This window comes from Lepus europaeus, chromosome 21, assembly GCF_033115175.1.
Source record: "Lepus europaeus isolate LE1 chromosome 21, mLepTim1.pri, whole genome shotgun sequence".
Taxonomy (NCBI): Eukaryota; Metazoa; Chordata; class Mammalia; order Lagomorpha; family Leporidae; genus Lepus; species Lepus europaeus.
Genome location: NC_084847.1, coordinates 57,385,772 through 57,399,169, shown reverse-complemented (window position 1 = coordinate 57,399,169; position 13,398 = coordinate 57,385,772). Strand labels below are relative to the sequence as shown.

Below are 13,398 nucleotides of genomic sequence, written 5' to 3'. Positions count from 1 at the left end.
CGTCGGCAGGTGCACTGTGGCCTGGGGTGGCCCTAGCGTCGGCAGGTGCACTGTGGCCTGGGATGGCCCTGGCGTCGGCAGGTGCACTGTGGCCTGGGATGGCTCTAGCAATGGCAGGTGCACTGTGGCCTGGGGTGGCCCTAGCGTCGGCAGGTGCACTGTGGCCTGGGGTGGCCCTAGCGTCGGCAGGTGCACTGTGGCCTGGGGTGGCCCTGGCAGCAGGGTGACCATCTGTCTGGTGTGAGCCCAGCAGCCACCCTCCATCCTCACCTCTCCGCTCTTGCTACTCCAGCAGCACCCTGCCCCCCTGGCCGTATTCACATGGGCCCTGTCGTGTGCGAGCCAGATGCTGTGTGTCAGGGCGCCTCCTCCATCCTCTCCTGGCTTGAGCCTCTCCCACAGTCTGCCTTGTGCTGTGACTGTTATTACCTCTCCCGTGAACTTGTCTTTTACGTCTTTGCACCTGCTCACTCCTCAGCCCTGAGCCGAGGCCGCTGATATTCAGGAATATCTCAGCAAAGTTAGGCTGGATCCCAGCAGCCTCCAGCCCCAGCGGCACAGTAAGTGCACGGCGCCTGCCCTGCAAGCTGCCCACACCTCTGTCCCTCCTGCCACTTCCTGTCCAGGGCTCAGACTGAGGGAGCATCCCCCAGGGGCACAGGCCAGTCTGGAGGCTGTGGGAAAAGGGAAGGCACTAGCCCTATAACCGTCTGGAGGCAGAGGTGGTCTGGCCTCCTGTCCCTTCTGCTGCCATGTGATGGGCCACAGTGACTGATAGAGTCACCCCAGGGTCAGAACCGGGGGGAGGTTCTCCCAGAGGAAGGCAATGCAGGTCACGTGGGCACGCCTCTGTTCCCAGGTGAGACGGATCACACACACACACACACAGGCACGTGAATGAATGGCATCTCTGAACCAACTTCTCAATGTTTCAAAGCCTCCATGGCTTTGCCAGATACCGGATGCCATCATGCCCCTGTGTCGGGATGCGTTCAAAGACCCCAGCCAGTGCCTGAAGCCACGAATCCTACTCAACTCTATATAAACTGGGTTTCCTCCCGTGCATTCCTGCCTATGATAAAGTCTGATTTTTAAATTAGATACAATAAGAGAGGAACAGTAATAATAAAGGAAGCAATTGTAGCAATGCACTGTGATTAAAGTTATGTGGGATCGCCCTGCTCCCCACCCCCACTTAATGATTTTGGACCTCCCAAAGCTGCTGTGCAGGGCCCAGAGGCGTAGCTCAGGTTCACCCCAGTCTGGTGGGATATGAAGTTAGGGGCAGTGGGCTGGCGCTGTCCACTCATCAGCAAAAATCTGACCAAGTCCAAGGTAGCTGCCGTATGGCTGCTTGCTGGTCCAGCCACAGCGGGTGGCACACCTCAGGGACAGCAAGCCTGCCCAGGGGTCGAGTGAGGTGAGCAAGCCCTGCTCTGACTGCTCTGTGGGGGCTAGCTACCAGCAGTCCAGCCCACCCCTTCCTTACAAAGGCAAGAGAGCCACACCACAGCCCAGCTCAGCTCACAGCACCCAACTCCACAGGGCTCCCTAGCAGACCTCCAGAAATAGGGAGTTCCAGAAAGTTCTGAATTCCACCACAGCCTTCAGCTGCAGGGTGCCTGTAGACGTCACTGCCCTAATGAGATGCAGGAGCAATCAGGCAGGGACCGTGCGTGACACAGCTCTGTGACGGCCAGAGACGCCCGGAGAAGTCTGGGTGCACCTGCCCCTTCATTCCTCCTCACACCTTCCCCTTCATTCCCCCTTTAAATGCTGCCTGTGGGCCACCTCCTTGTCGCAGGCACCAGGCCCTGGCAGGCTCCCCTATGTCCCTGCATTTTCATGAACACGCGTGTTCTGACACCGCCCCGCTCCACTGCAGAGCCTGGAGGTGATGGCTCATCTCACGAGTCATCCGCTCCCAGACGCACCCCCTGTAGGACGAAGCGGAACTGCATTTGGGGTGGTGCACAGCCAGGCCTTCTTGGGTCGGGTTCTTCTGTTGGGGCAGAGACCCGGTGGCCATCAGGAGTCAAAAACTGCATCTCGAATCTGACAAGCCACGCTCTGTGTGTGTGTAGCTTTCTCTCTTCCCTGCTTACGGCGTCAACAGCAGAATCCCTTGTTACCTGCGGTGTTTCTGTGGCATGGAAACAGAGCTGCTGGGGGTGGGGGCATCGCAGCGTGGGGACTGCAGCACGGCTCGTCGGCCCGAGCCGGTGCCAGGGGCCCTGCCACAGACGGGGTGAGTCCAGCAGTGTCGGGGCACCAGGTCTGACCGCGTCTTTGCGAGCAGACCTTGAGGGTGTTGGGGAGGGTAATGGCTGTGTTCAATTTTGCCTTTCACATTTTAATTGTACAACAGTAATTTTGCAATAGAGTTGCCGATGGCAAACATGCAAAAAACATTAACTTTATTTATGTTTTGGGTTATTAATGTGGCTGTTAAAATTCCTCCAGTTAGTTTTGATTGAATTGTTTTTTTGTGCGATTCTGTTGTTTAATGGAGCGGTAAATAAGAATTTCTGATAATGAGGCTGAGCATCTGTCACAACAACCTGGTGTGGGTTATTAACATTTCCATTAACGGCGGGGTGGGCAGTGATAATATGGAAACCACACAGTTAGAACAAAATAAATAGTTGGTGTCAGGCTGAGTGGGTGTTAATTACAATTTTATTCTTTGGGGGAGGGGTGACTCTCGAGGTCACTGTCTCCCGAAAAGGCCTCCCCAGAGAGCCCAGCTGCTGGGCCGGAGCCCTCGGGCAGACACCGACTGTTTAAGCACCGCCCTTTGCGGTCTGCGAACAGACTGCCGGCCCGAGGCTGTACCCCTCGGCCTGCAGGCTGGGGCTCCGTACCAGCTGTTTCCCTGCCAAGCCAAGAGCGCACCCTGGAGCTGCCCTGAGCCCAGCCCAGCCCCCATGAAGGGAGCAGCTCTCAGGAAGCAAGACCAGACCAGGAGGAGGAAGCACTGGCATAGAATCTGGTCCGGGAGAGGCAGGCGAAACATAGACAAGACGGAGTGCTCTCCCGGCGAGCCTGCGCTCTGTGCGTCACTCACAGCTCCGGGGCTGCCCGGGGAGGTGTGGCCCAGGCGTCTTCATGAGCCACCTCTGTTTTTGCATGCACAGGGCGGCCCATGTCACACAGCACCCCAGGGAGCTCCTCCCAGGTGAGGGAAGGGATAGGAAATGACTGCAGCGGGAGCCGGCCTTGGACTGCGATGTGGAGGACTGTCCTCAGGAGCCGGAGTCCCCCTCCTCCTTGGCGGGGCGGCTCCGTGCATCCGGACTGACCACACCCAGGGCACCTGGACTTGTGACAGCAGTGGGCATCTTTGTTTTCCGCAGCCCCTCAGCAGCTCCTTAGTCACAAATGCCAGCCTGTGTCCCAGCACCTGCAGCTCCCTCTCATCAGAGCCATGGGTGCCTCTGCAGCACCCCGAGTGCACTGGGGCCTCCGGTTGCCCCCGTCCCTGGCTGCTGTGAGCTCACGGCAGGTGTGAGAGCAGCCTGGAGCCTACGCCACCTGTTAACCATGCATCAGCTAACCCCGTGGATCCCTAGCCCTACCCTGCTCTGCTTACTTTACCTCAGGGTTGTCGCTTTCCTTTGCATTTCCGTATGGTTTGGATCTTTGAATTTTTCCCACCCAAGTAACCTTACCGATTAATTCCATTTTCTGTGAAATACTTTTGAAGTGCCTTCGTGTTCTGTTCTGTGTCTTTAAGAGAGTTCTTCTGGCCGGCGCCGTGGCTTAACAGGCTAATCCTCCTCCTGTGGCGCCGGCACACCGGGTTCTAGTCCCGGTCGGGGCACCGATCCTGTCCCGGTTGCCCCTCTTCCTGTCCAGCTCTCTGCTATGGCCCGGGAAGGCAGTGGAGGATGGCCCAAGTCTTTGGGCCCTACACCCGCATGGGAGACCAGGAGAAGTACCTGGCTCCTGGCTTCGGATCAGCGAGATGCGCCGGCCGCAGCGGCCATTGGAGGGTGAACCAACGGCAAAAAGGAAGACCTTTCTCTCTGTCTCTCTCTCTCACTATCCACTCTGTCAAAAAAAAAAGAAAGAAAGAAAAGAGAGTTCTTCTGGGAAGGGCGTGTGGCCTGCCCTGGCATAAAGAGGTCACAGGGCTTTTGGGGGATGGAGCCATGATCTGGGGGTGTGGCTGTGCCCACGACTGCCCACACTCGGCACACGTGGTCTGCCGTGGAGTTGGGCCAGGTGGGTGTGTGGGTGGGGTCTTGGCCGGCTCCTCCAGGGCCATCCCAGTCATCATCGCCTGCTGTTCTTTCCTCAGCCCCAGCGATGGCCCCACAGAACGTCCAGGTGACCCCGCTCACGGCCAGCCAGCTGGAGGTCACGTGGGACCCGCCGCCCCTGGAGAGCCAGAACGGGATCATCCAGGGCTACAAGGCAAGTGTGTGGTGGGCAGGCACAGGCGGCAGGCGTGGGTGCTGGCGTGCATCTCCCGGGGCTCGGAGGCCTCACCTGCCCTCAGCCCGGATCTGCTGCCTTCAGCCCGGAAGCCGAGGGCCCGATGTCTGCGGCAGGCGTGGCTGGCCCTCGGCTATGAGAAGAGCTGCTGGGAGTGGGGTGGGGGTGCCCAGCACCAAACAACCCAGGCAGGGCCCCGTGGGTCCCGCCTCCTCCACCTGCATCTGCTCCAAGGCCTCCAGTGCGCTTTTCCATGAACTTTTTGAAGATACCTCATATGCGTGGGTTTCAAAAAGTTTGGATTTTCCAAAGCGTGCCCACAGCGTCCTGAAGAGAATAGATCCTGCATCGTGGCACTGCCCGCGACTCACCATTGGACACTGAGTGGGCAGGGCCCAAGGCCTGCATTTCTAGCAAATTTCCAGGTGGCGTGTTTCCTGGAAACCCTACTCTGAGAACCCGCACACCCCAGAATCTGACTGCACGCTTGCCAGAGGCTGTAGCGCTGCATTAGCGGAAGGCAGCAGTCCGTACCCTAGGAGGCGGGGAGGATGGTCGGCTTCTCCAGGGGCAGGGGGCTCCTGGCTGTGCCCCACCCCAAGATCGCACCTGCTTGGGCAGCACAGACACCAAGACTGTCCCGAAGGAGACAGCCCTGGTCTGCTCTGCAGGGATGCGCCCAGGATTAATTTCCTGATCTACTCTGCTGGTTGATCCGTCATCGGATTCCAGCGGGCTAGCCTGCCCTGATGACTATTGGACCAATTAAATGTCCATTTAAAAATAATTTCTGTAGGTGTTTTATGAAAATTAATACCTTCCCCCGTGGCAGGGCTGTTAGAGTGATTAATGAGGTAACGGGAAGTCCTGTGGGCCCCAAGGCGAGGTGCTATTTGTGTGCGTCCAAAATATATTTTCTCATTTCCTTAATGATGAAGACATTGAACCTGGATATTGATCTCGGATTAGCAAGGCCTGGGTGAGTGCAGCATCCTCTTTGGCCGTTCAGTGAACACAAGCCAGCAGCATCCTGCCCGTGGAAGTAAGCCATACCTGCCTGTCCAGGCCTGCCCGGCCGCCCAGGCCTGAGTGAGCGCGAGAGGCGGGGATTCTGGCCCTGGGTGCCTCCAGGGGGCTTCCTCTGCCCCCCCAGGCAAGCTGTTCTGTCCCACCAGCCTCTACCTGGTGGTGTCTTTGGGAGGCCCGGCGGGCATGGACTGTGGGCAGTCCTTCTCAGCCAGCTGCCTGAGGGGCCAGTCTGGTAACTTCTTCAAACCTTCATGCGTTGACCTTCAAGTTCACCTTCAAGGACAGCAAAGCCAGATGAGAGATGTGTCCAGGAGAAATAGGAGGCCGACCTGCCAGTCCTGAGCCTGCCATGGCTTCCTTCCTGCTACGATCGGATGGTTTTCACTTCCAGAGTACAGCCATCCCCGGTCTCTGGGTGGGGCTGCTTCCAGCTCCCAACCACCCCCGCCGGTGGTCGCTCAAACCCACAGATGCACAAATCCCTTACGTACCGTGGTGTTCTGTCTGCACAGGGCCACACACACCTTCCCACGCACTTTAAGCCATCTCTAGGTTGCTTATAAGGCCTAGTGCTACGTATACGAATGTCACACCATGTCGTTCAGGGAGTCACGGCAGGAAGAACTGTCCGTACAGACACAATTGTTTCTGTTTTTACCAAGATTTGCAATCGGCATTTGGTTGAATCCATCAATGAATACAGGGCCCACTGTGTTCTGCCAAACTGACTTAACGCTTAGGTGTCCACTGTGAACAGAAGGCGGGAACGCGGGGTGGGAGTTTGGGGGCATGTTCCGGCCACAGTGAACCCCTTGTCTCCAGAAGGCTGCAGGAGGGGTGCAGGCTGCAAACCAGAGTACCCACAGGGCAGAGGCCCATGACCGCCGCTGATGGGAGGGGTCGCCCGTCCTCAGACAGCTGCTTGAGCAGTGTCTACTCAGGCAGTGTGCGGGCCCCAGCCACAGCCTGGGGATCCCCAAGCGGCACCAGCGGCCTGGGGCTTGGGCCACCGGCACTCATCTCGGCCACGCCCCGACTCCACGGAGCCAGGTGCCTCTCGCCTGTCCCTCTCAGGCAGAGCTGGAGCCCAGGCACAGGCCCACCCCGCTGGGCTGCCCCTGTACCCCTGGAAGTCGGCCCAGCGCCAACCCCTGCCCTTCCCACAGATCTACTACTGGGAGGCAGACAGCCAGAACGAGACCGAGAAGATGAAGGTCCTCTTCCTGCCTGAGCCCGCCGCGAAGCTCAAGGACCTGAGCAGCCACACCAAGTACCTGGTCAGCATCTCCGCCTTCAACGCCGCGGGGGACGGGCCCAGGAGCGAGCCCCGGCAGGGCCGCACCCACCAGGCCGGTAGGTGGGCGGCGGCGCATCTTCGCAGGCACGGGTCGGACCTGTCTCCTGCCTTTGCCCCAGCAAAGTGAATGGCTGTTCTCGGCTTCCCCGGCCCTTTGCTCTGCCTGTCCATCCCACGTGTCTCGCTGTGTAGCTGAGCGTTTGTGGACAGGAGGGCTGGGGTTGCCAGTGTGTGGCCTCAGCCTGCTATGTGATGGCAAGAAATCCGCAAGAGGTGGGTGGCCAGACTGGAGCCACTGTGCTTCTCTGGGGGCCTCGGGTGCTGGGGGCAGGGGGAGCTTTGTGTCTGCAGCTCAGCCTCGTTCCCATCCAAGGGCCCATTCAGTACCCCGGGGACTTCGCGTTGGCTCACTGCTGTGTCCAGACCCCTGGACGTGGGCTGCTTGTGTGTTGAGGCCAGGCCGGATGCCTGGAATTCTCCTGGGTTTCGGGTCCACACACGACCCCGAAACAGCTCACCAGCTGCCTCTCAGACACACGCCACAGGCCAGTTCCCGGAGCAAGATGTTGGCTGTGCTGGCCAGGTGTCGTCCCCTCACACAGGGCATGCCTGTCATGGAGCAGACCACTCTTCCCATCTGGGTCCTTGTGACTGTGGCAGAGCCACCCCCAGAGCTCCGGGGCCTGAGTGAGATCCAGGAGGTCCAGGCAGGGAGGCTCAGGAGCCTATAGATGCAGGTGCAGGGCTTGGGGCTCAGCCGACCTGTGGCACCCAGCATGGCAGGGGCCCCTAGCATCCTGTCTAAGTGCTGACCATGGCCTCACCACAGGGCGGCTTTCTTTTGTCCTTATCTGATGGCCAAGAGGGGCCAGTTTTAGAATTGGAACTAGGAGGACCTGAGCAGACCTGTGAGGCAGACAGTAGCAAATGAGGGGCAGCTCGGGGCACTGGGGCCTTGGCCTCAGGGACTGGAGTGGGAGTAGAGAGGGGAAGAGGGGGCACCAGTCAAGACGCACTTCTGAGCAGCGAGGGACAGCAGGTCAAGCAGATCAGAGCCCACCCGGGCTGGCTGGTGAACAGCCCTAGTCCCTGCACGGAGCCCCAGCAGAGGCTCAGCCCCGCCCCAGCCACACGCAGGATCTGCTGTGTGCGCCAGCAGCTTGCATGGCTCCTCCCTGCGTGCGGGCCAGCAGGGTCTGGGACCTCGCAGGTGGGGCGGGCAGGCTGTTCTCTGAGACCCGCAGGCCGTCATGGGAGAGAGGAGATGGGGAGAGGGACCTCGCAGGTGGGGCGGGCAGGCTGTTCTCTGAGACCCGCAGGCCGTCATGGGAGAGAGGTGATGGGGAGAGGGACCTCGCAGGTGGGGCGGGCAGGCTGTTCTCTGAGACCCGCAGGCCGTCATGGGAGAGAGGAGATGGGGAGAGGGACCTCGCAGGTGGGGCGGGCAGGCTGTTCTCTGAGACCCGCAGGCCGTCATGGGAGAGAGGTGATGGGGAGAGGGACCTCGCAGGTGGGGCGGGCAGGCTGTTCTCTGAGACCCGCAGGCCGTCATGGGAGAGAGGAGATGGGGAGAGGGACCTCGCAGGTGGGGCGGGCAGGCTGTTCTCTGAGACCCGCAGGCCGTCATGGGAGAGAGGAGATGGGGAGAGGGACCTCGCAGGTGGGGCGGGCAGGCTGTTCTCTGAGACCCGCAGGCCGTCATGGGAGAGAGGAGATGGGGAGAGGGACCTCGCAGGTGGGGCGGGCAGGCTGTTCTCTGAGACCCGCAGGCCGTCATGGGAGAGAGGAGATGGGGAGAGGGACCTCGCAGGTGGGGCGGGCAGGCTGTTCTCTGAGACCCGCAGGCCGTCATGGGAGAGAGGAGATAGGGAGAGGATTTTCCCACCATGGAGCTCTGTCCCTGCCCCGGAGAGCAGATCAGGAGCCTGAGGAATCCTCCAGCAGCCACCGGGAACCGAGCTATCTGCATTTCATTTTCCGCTCCTATCTATTATTCATTTTTACGCCTTTGTCATTTCATCTCTCAAGCTCCCCCGTGTTTAAACACCAGCGTTTGCTCGGGAGGGTCTGTGTTCCTGATTGAGCCTGGAAGTTCTGCACTGATCGATAAATCTTGTTTTCATGCCCTGACATTCGGCTGGGACTGAGTTGGAAATAGCATCCAATGACGTGTTATTCCCTCCGTGTGCCCTGTGACGGTGCCTCAGGAAAAGCCGCCGTGTGCTCTTTCCTTCCAGCTCCGGGGGCCCCCAGCTTCCTGGCCTTCTCGGAAATCACGTCCACCACACTCAACGTGTCCTGGGGGGAGCCCGTGGCCGCCAACGGCATCCTGCAGGGCTACCGTGTGGTGTACGAGCCCTTGGCACCTGTCCAAGGTAAGACCAGAGCGGTGGGTTAGGGCACAGTGCTCCAGAGCCTTCAGGGCAGGGCTGCCTGTCTGTTGCCTGCACCTCAGGCCCTCTAGAAGCTCAAAAGGAAAAAGGACCTCGTGAGAGAGGCCTGGAGCTGAGCCCAGACCCACCCGGTTCTGAGTCCAGGCCTGTGTTGTCTGCTTCCCGTGACCTCACCTTTAACACCCACAGCGCCGCCTCCTGTCCGCATTTAGGCTTTGTCCTCATAGTGGCCGACAGGGACCACCCTAAGTTCCGTGTGGAACAGTGGCCACACTGGTCCTTGAATTGCCACAGTCCCCTGTGAGGCGTGGCCCAGGGTCAGCCTCCATCCGCTCATTCACTCACACACACAAATACTTCTAAGCACCTACTGTGTGCCCAGTACTGTTCCAGGTGCTGGGATCCATGGGCCCCGGAAAGCCAGGGTCTTGACTGACCTGTCCATCAAGATGTTGCTTTCCTGAACCCGGCGAGTTTGTGTTCCAGTGGGCAGAGAAGTGGGACAGAAGTGACCGGAGCAGAAGGCTGATAGAGCTGAGTGCCGTCAAGAAGAGGGAATAGGATGGTGGTAGAGCCCTGGGCACAGGCAAGGGACCTACGTGACCAGAGGGACCCAGGCGTGCACCCCTCCCTGCAGAGGGCGGAGCTGACACAGAGGTCCCGAGGTTGGCAGGAGCCCAGAGCATGCTGGGTTGGGCATGGTTTTATTTGGGAATGGATCAGGAGGGACAGGATGTGACTGATGCAAGACCAGGATCCTGCGGCCAAATTCCACAGTCGAATGGACAAGAAGATGACCGACCCCTCAGAACTTTCTGGAATAACCAGAAACAGACCCTCCGGAGAGGGGTCCAGGAAGTGTCAGTACAAAGGAGTTTGAGAAGACCCCTAACAGGTGGAAGTGGAAGACGAGACGCAGGTGGTTGGGGGCGAGAGGGCTGTGGGGACTGCCCGGGCGCAAGGAGGCTGGCCAGAGCTGCTGCCATGCTCTGCAGGAGGAGGGCTGGTGGTCGAGAGGGGGAGTGGGAGTGGGGCAGAGCCGAGGGCACGTGCCCGTAGATGGCTGTGAGGGTGAGGAGGAGCCAGGGGAGGCGCGGCGTCACTGGGGTTCACCGGCGGTGACTCACCTGCATCGGGACGGTCTCCATGCCTGCTGTGTCCATCTCGGGCCCCAGGTTCCTGATGTGTCCAGTGCAGGCCCGAGGGGTGTTTGCCTCTCACCTGCTGCTGTGCCCAGCCGTCCGAGCACCGAGCCGCACGGGGACGGCTGTAAAATGACGGACTCCTTACTGTCCTGGTGGAAAACAGGGAAGCAGCACATCCCAGGCACTGGCCCTCCACTGCGCTGGTAGAAGTTTCAAAGAACGGAGGAAGCACCCGACTGGAAGAACATGCACGCCCTTGATTTTATCCAGTGAACCTGAGATACCGTCGCCCGTAGGAGTCATCGTTATTTTCTGAAGTCCTAAGCAGGAGAACACTGTGGTCCAATACTTTGGAGTCACCGGTGCAGAGCTGCTTCCCAATTCAGAGATGTGAAAACATGGGAAAGAAAGATGGGTGTGGTCTGGGACAGCCGATGGGCTTTGGTAGATAACGCTGGCCGGAACACGTGCACCTGGCTTGTAAATCGGCCCCAAGGCCCAGGCAGCACATTGGTGTGGCCCCCGTACCCTGCTGTGTTCTTCTCGGATCCCGGCACATCCCAGCAGCAGAGGCTACGGACGAGGCCTGCCCGTTCTCTTTGCACCACCAGCAGCGAGACACGGCACCCAATTCCCAGAGACCTGACGTTGTGTTCAGCAGTGTTCCGGCCCTTAGTGTGATGCACGCGTGGACACACACACACACACGCACGCGTGCGCGCGTTGCCACTGCCCGCACTGCAAACCCCTCTTCCAGGATATTTTCCAACCAGAGTTGTTCAGATGAGAAACGGTTGACAAGAACAGGTTCTGGTGGAACCTCTGGTGGCCCTCGGTCGTCAGAGACAGCTCCGGCTTCCCCGTTCAGGTGGCCCACAGCTCGGAAAGGTTCAACGTGCAGCTTCCCGATGACGGTGGGTACACATCCAGCAGAAACCACACCTGGAGTTTGAGCCTGGGTCTTCCCCTGGCTGGAGATTCATGGTCCGACCCACGCGGCAGCTTGAGTAGGCTTGACCAGGCACGGTGAGACCCTGCCGTCGCTGTTGTGGACCAGGTATTCTGTAGGTTTGGTGCGCGCCGTGCACTCTCCACTGTGCTCTCCTGAGACGTGGCCCCACCATCTGTTCCTCTGATGTGTGGCTGCCTCTGCCTCCTGACCTTTCTGGGACAACGGCTTTGCAGATGCTCTGGGCCTCTGCCGGGCTGCAGCTCAGTCTGATGCAAAGGACTCGTGCCCCAGGCCGGACCAAGCGCTGATCCCTCCTCGGCTGGGAGTCCACACAGGGCGCTCCAGAAGCTCTCCAAGAGCCGCCTCTGGATCTGGACAGCCTGCCCCGCCCTGCACCCCGGGTTCCCCTGTCACCAGGCTGTGGTTCTTGGTTCATTTTCATGACACTTTGCATCGCAGAGGAAGTCATGGGACATTTGGAAGATGTCCTGTTGGACAGTCCTGTCCCTCATCCAGGTCTGGCACAGCCATCTGAGAGCCCCTGGGACACCCCACCCCTCCACGGCCACACACTGAAAATAATGACAGCAGGTAAAGTCTCAGTGCTTAACAGCTAAAAACCAAGTGCTGTGCAAGGCTGCCGGGGGGTGCACCCCCACCTGGAGCACCCCCATGGACTACTCCCTCCTGGAGCACCCCCCATGGACCACCCCCCACCTGGAGCACCCCCCATGGACCACCCTCCACCTGGAGCACCCCCATGGACCACCCCCCACCTGGAGCACCCCCATGGACACCCTCCACCTGGAGCACCCCCATGGACCACCCCCCACCTGGAGCACCCCCCATGGACCACCCCCACCTGGAGCACCCCCCATGGCCACCCCCCCACCTGGAGCACCCCCATGGACCACCCCCCACTTGGAGCACCCCCATGCACCACCCTCCACCTGCAGCACCCCCCATGGACCACCCCCACCTGGAGCACCCCCCATGGACCACCCTCTACCTGGAGCCACCCCCACCTGGACCACCCTCACCTGGAGCACCTCCCACCTGGAGCGCCCCCCTCAGGCCACCCCCACCTGGAGCACCCCCCCCCCCAGGAGCATTCTTCACTGAAAGATAGCCATCTTGGGGAACGGCAGCACCCAGACCAGTGAGCCACATTCTTGAGAATCTAATTTTATGGAAGAGCTCCTTTTACGTTTTTCAAAAACGCTTTAAACAGTCGTATTTTATAGGATCGCACCTTGCGGTTTTGCAGTGCAAGGCATGGTTTAAAAATTGATGAAATAAATCCTGACACCCTGGAGGTGGGGAAGGCCAGCCCGACTCCTCCTGTGGGATAGAAGCTGCCTGAGCCGTGTGTGGGAGTCCTTTAGCCCTGGAGAGAAGGCCGGGGCTGTAGACAGGCGAGCAGAGCCGCTCTCCGGAGTCACGTCGCGCTGGGCAGGATGTGCTTCATTCTTGAGCAGCCGTCTCCGGGTGTAGCACTCAGCGTCCCCGGAGCCTCTTCCCGGAGCTCCGTGAGCTCAGGGTCACCCTGGCTGCGTCAGAAGCGCAGCAGTGGCCCAGGGCCCTCTGAAGTGACGTGAAAGGCAGTAGCTTGGCTGTTCTGTAAAAGGCATGGCGTGGAGTGAAAACTGTCGGCTTAGGGCTGTGAGAGGCGGGCGGATCGCACAGCAAGAAGGCGCTTTGGCTCCACTGAAGCCAGGACCCCCGCTCAGCCCGCCCGGGACAGGAGGCGCAGCTGCGTGGAAGACCAGCACTGTGACCGCCAAGTCTCGGGGACACCGCGGCCTTGTGTCCTGCCAGAGGCCTGAGAGCCACCCGTCCGTGGAAGGCTCCAGGCAGCCGAGGGCTCACCTAGCTTTCATCAAACTCACTCAGCCACAGAGCCGCATCTCGTCCTTGCGGGGCGTGTGGGCTTTGTAACGTTCAGTGTGTAGCCACCTAAAATCTCCATTTTTCCGTCATCGAGTCGCCTCCCCCTCCACCTTCCCTTCCTGTGGTTTCTGGTATCTTCTGTCAACTCCACGCAAAGATGCTAAGTGGACAGTCCCAGAGACAAAACACGCACACGTCTGAAGCGCGTCCCTCCGAGCAGCGCGATGAGGCCTCACGCTGCCCTGCGTGACC

At 59.9% G+C, this 13,398-nt stretch overlaps 1 protein-coding gene across 1 annotated transcript in view; it reads left to right on the top strand.

Moving 5' to 3' along the window:
• Positions 1-13,398, top strand: part of SDK1 (sidekick cell adhesion molecule 1) — a 983,380-nt gene that overhangs the window by 937,776 nt on the left and 32,206 nt on the right. Inside the window, exons 36-38 of the mRNA XM_062180134.1 lie at positions 4,304-4,419; positions 6,636-6,822; positions 9,004-9,141. Of these exons, the coding sequence (XP_062036118.1) occupies positions 4,304-4,419; positions 6,636-6,822; positions 9,004-9,141 (441 nt within the window). The remainder of the gene's footprint in view (positions 1-4,303; positions 4,420-6,635; positions 6,823-9,003; positions 9,142-13,398) is intronic.